The 4,326-nt window shown below is 48.2% G+C and overlaps 1 protein-coding gene across 1 annotated transcript; it reads left to right on the top strand.

Annotated features, from left to right (window-relative positions):
- The first annotated feature begins 274 nt into the window (after positions 1–274).
- LOC119310822 (probable 3-ketoacyl-CoA synthase 20) lies at positions 275–1,997 on the top strand. The gene is made up of 2 exons (XM_037586444.1): positions 275–973; positions 1,142–1,997. The coding sequence occupies exons 1-2, from the start codon at positions 275–277 to the stop codon at positions 1,955–1,957; spliced, it is 1,515 nt and encodes a 504-aa protein (XP_037442341.1). The 3' UTR covers positions 1,958–1,997.
- The last annotated feature ends 2,329 nt before the right edge of the window (positions 1,998–4,326 follow it).

Below are 4,326 nucleotides of genomic sequence, written 5' to 3'. Positions count from 1 at the left end.
TTTCTCTCAATTGCTAAATAATTTTTTCCATATCATCAGGTGTGGACGCACCCAAGAGCCGAGGGGTATTTCCGGCCATGCGGCCCCCCATCACCTAACCTTTGCTTATCCTTCCGACCCTTTTATATCATATAAATTGGCGCGCGGCGCGCTGCAGACTCACACGCCTAGAGGCTAGAGCCTGACACCCTGAGTCGTTACTGTCGGAGTTTCGATCGGCTAAACTTCCATAGCTCGTACGTTCTTTCAAGTGGAGATCCACCGACCGATTCCGATGGACAATGAGCTCGGTAAGGGGGTGGGAAACCAGGCGAAGCTCTTGTACCGTCGTCTCGTCGGCCAACGGCCTCATCTTCTCGCCCTCACGCTGCTCCTCGTCGTATCTTGGCTGGTGCTAATGACCCTGCTGTCACTTGACGGCGTGTATGCCCTTTTGCACGGCGCACATGGCGTCATGGCCGTGTCTGTAGCAGGCGCAGTGGCGGCTGCCTACGTTTACGCCTTGTCGTTGCGGCCGGTGTACCTGGTGGACTTCGCCGGCTACAAGCCTGCGCCGGCGCACGAGTTGACCCGCGCCCGCACCATCCACCGCTACGGACTAACTGGTGTGTTCACCGCAGAGAGCATGAGTTTCCAGAAGAGGGTTCTGGAGCGGTCAGGGCTCGGCGAGGCGACCCACCTCCCTGCATCTATTATCAGGGTGCCGCTCGACATATGCCTCCGCACGGCGAACGAGGAGTCCCACGCCGTGGTTTTCGGTGTGATCGACCACCTGCTGGCCAAGACCCGCGTGCGGCCGGACGACATCGGTGTGGTCATCGTGAACTCCAGCCTCTACAGCCCCACGCCGTCCTTCACCTCGCTCGTGGCGAACCGCTACTGCTTGCGCGACGATGTCGTCACCCACAACCTTAGCGGCATGGGCTGCAGCGCCGGCGTCATCGCTATTGACCTCGCCAGGCACCTGCTTCAGGTATGTACTACTTACAAGCTACACACATCCAAGCATCAACGCCCAAAATTAACCATGTGAGCCATCCTGAACGGTTTCTGAATTTTCAATTAGAACTGGATTACCTGTGAAGTCTTGTAGCTTCTACAGTACGTTGTTGAACGGCGTGCTAACCGGTTAACGCTGCAGGTGTACCACGACACATACGCACTGGTTGTCAGCACGGAGAATATCACCCTAAACGCCTACTTGGGCAACACCCGGCCCATGTTGGTGACCAACATGCTGTTCCGGGTGGGGGGCGCGGCAGTTCTTCTGTCGAACCGCTGCAACGATCGGCGACGCGCCAAGTACCAGCTGATCCATACGGTGCGCACGCACCATGGCCCTAGCGACAAGAGCTACGCGTGCGTGACGCAGGAGGAAGACGAGGTCGGCAACTTGGGCGTGTCACTTTCCAAGGATCTCATGTCCGTGGCCGGCGACGCGCTCCGCACCAACATTACCACCCTTGGCCCCCTTGTTCTACCGCTACGTGAGCAGCTCCGGTTCCTTGCCGCCGTCGTGCTCAAACGGGTGTTCGGTACGACAGTGATGTCGTGCCTCCCCGACTTCACTCTGGCGCTGGAGCACTTCTGCATCCACGCGGGGGGGCGAGGCGTGCTGGAGGAGCTGCAGAGAAGCCTGAAGCTTGGTGAGTGGCACATGGAACCATCGAGGATGACCCTCTGCAGGTTCGGCAACACGTCCAGCAGCTCGCTGTGGTACGAGCTCGCCTACTGCGAGGCCAAGGGCAGGATCAAGAGGGGAGACCGCGTGTGGCAGATTGCGTTTGGCTCCGGGTTCAAATGCAACAGCGCGGTGTGGAAGGCGCTCAGGACGGTCGACGGCGCCGTTGCCGTGCAGGAGGGAAGCCCCTGGGCGCAAGACATCGACGTTCTTCCGCTCCATGTGCCCAAGGTGACGCCCATCGATGAAGATGCGTCGTATGTACCAGCAGTGTAGTGATTGCGTCGGGTGGAAATAATGGAAGCGTGGATGCATGCGTACACGCGCGCGCACGCACCTGTGACTCATGTGGTCTCTTGAAACTAGGGACAATGCGTCTTGAATGAATCAAACATGATTATTGTGTACTGCACTCGAGAATAATACAAAAGGATGAGTGGTGGAGACAAATGACTGGAGTATCATTTCACCACAATTGCTATATGTAAGTTTTTATTGAGGGGAAATAGCTATATGTAAGTTGGCTGAATTTGTAATTTGAGTAAATCGATTTTGTGAAAGGAGGAAGAAGACAGAAGGACGTTCGTTGGATCTTCATATAATGGTCTAGGAAATCGACTTACCCCCGCAAAAAAAAAAAATCAGGCAACTGACATACAGGTGCCCCTATTTAGCGCTGACAAACACTGGGGACGAAAGCCTGAAATCGCCGGAATATTTCCAAGGTGGGATTTCGATTGTGGCGTCTTCTCTCGCGTCTGCGATCAGTGACTCCGAGACTGACTATTTGCTTGTTGTGTGCATGGTTTACAGCTCGCGTGGCCACGTCTAGACCATGTGTGCTTACATCATTTTTATTGTCTGCAACTACTCGACAAGAATCAATGATGCTTTTTTTTTCATCCGTCTAGGCATATCGTTGGTCTTTATGGCTTTGCTATATGCCAGTGTGATCCTTCTTTTGTGTGTGCATTAATGTTGACTATGTGCATTTTAACTATGCATATGTCGGGTGTACACTCTTGGTGTTTTGTATCCCATTGATACTTCATTATGAGTTAATAAAAACTCCCTATTTCAAGAAACATATAGGTGATCCCTGATTTTACAGGTTATCTTTGTTTCTAGGGAACTGTCTATGTGCAGGTTGCCAGATTTTTCTTAGTTCCGGTCAGTTTTGTCTAGGCCGTTGGATTGATGTCAAACAGACCAAGAAGATTGTTGTGTTGTAGAATGTCAACTGAATTGTCAAACTGATTCTTGTTTCGACAAGGTGTGGCTAATCTTGGGCGTACTCACTCTCCTTATCCTAACCCTGGGTTCCATTGAATTCGGGCAAATAACTAACACAATGCAGAGTATTTGCAAAGATTCAATGCTGAGCCCGAGCTCACTTGCTCCCGGTGAATAGTAATTTAGGAAATAGATAACCAAAAATATGAACTGTTTACACTAAAAATGATGGGACTTTCTAGGAGCTTGCAAAAAAATTATCCTGAGATGACTTCCGGAAGGAGCTCCATCCAAAAAAAATTCAAAATCGAAGCTTCAAAATGTACGATCTTTCTCGAGTTTTCTGATTATTGTTTTTTTTTAGGATGGAACCCCTTCAAGGTCATCTCAGCACAAAAAAAATTAAGCACATCACAATTAGTGTAAAAAAATAGATTTATTTTCATTCTTGTACTATTGGTTTTAAATTTACTATTCATAGTTAGTTTAGTGAAGTGTTCACACACGCCGATCCATAAAATCATATGAATTGGTTGATAACAATAAAAATAGTTGTTTGTGTCCAATTTACTTTTTTGCATGATAACACATCTCTCGTTTATAAATCATATATAAATCATAAAGATCATAGTACAAGTCACGTAGCTAGAGACCGACCTGGGAAAACGAAAAAGACAGCGGAACGCTAGCCTTTGCACAATGAAATGTCAACCAAGAAAAAGAAATACAATCAAGACCGAAGAATACCCTAAACTTAACACGAACGTCCATCACCTGCCTCCGACACCACCACAACAGTCATCAAAGGAAAAAATGACGGATCACCTTCTCACCCGAGTTCGACGCGGCTTCATCGATGATATGCAGCTTTACAGACCTCCGAGACGACTCACCAAAGGCGAAGCCAATGCCGTTGAACGAATCAGACTGGGTGCACAATTTACTGTCTCTGTATGCTTGTAATGAGACAGATGTACATACATTGTATATTACATACCGGGAGTGCCTAGAACTTAGCTGATCCAAAAATATGTATTTCTCAGTCTGTCGGCGTCATCAACGTTGAGTTCAGCCTGATTAGTGGGCACGCCTATGTCTCGCGTGCTTGACGCGAGACATAGGGGCAGCCTCGCCTAAAGCAATCGCGAGATGGGCCGGCTCAGGCGCACGCAAGGCAACAGCCACGACATGGTTTTTTCATGTAGTTTGCTTTTGTTTTTTGCTTTATTTTCTTAGTTTTGTTTATAAGTACTTCTTTTTAGTCTGCATATAAATTTGAAAATATTAATCATGCATTTGCAAAATGTTACAAAAAACGCACAATGTGTATGAAAAAAAGTAGAAATAAAAAATATTTGAAAAATGTTAACCCGGTATTTGAAAAATGTTACATGTTTATATAAAAAAATGTT

This window comes from Triticum dicoccoides, chromosome 1B (assembly GCF_002162155.2).
Source record: "Triticum dicoccoides isolate Atlit2015 ecotype Zavitan chromosome 1B, WEW_v2.0, whole genome shotgun sequence".
Taxonomy (NCBI): Eukaryota; Viridiplantae; Streptophyta; class Magnoliopsida; order Poales; family Poaceae; genus Triticum; species Triticum dicoccoides.
Note: the sequence above shows the minus strand (reverse complement) of the source record. Positions and strands in the feature narration are given on the sequence as shown.

Bases quoted from the DNA above. Each gene is read 5' to 3' on its own strand.
- LOC119310822 (XM_037586444.1), top strand. From the start codon at position 275: ATGGACAATGAGCTCGGTAAGGGGGTGGGAAACCAGGCGAAGCTCTTG. The intron at 974-1,141 runs GTATGTACTACT...TTAACGCTGCAG, and splicing joins TCGCCAGGCACCTGCTTCAG to GTGTACCACGACACATACGC.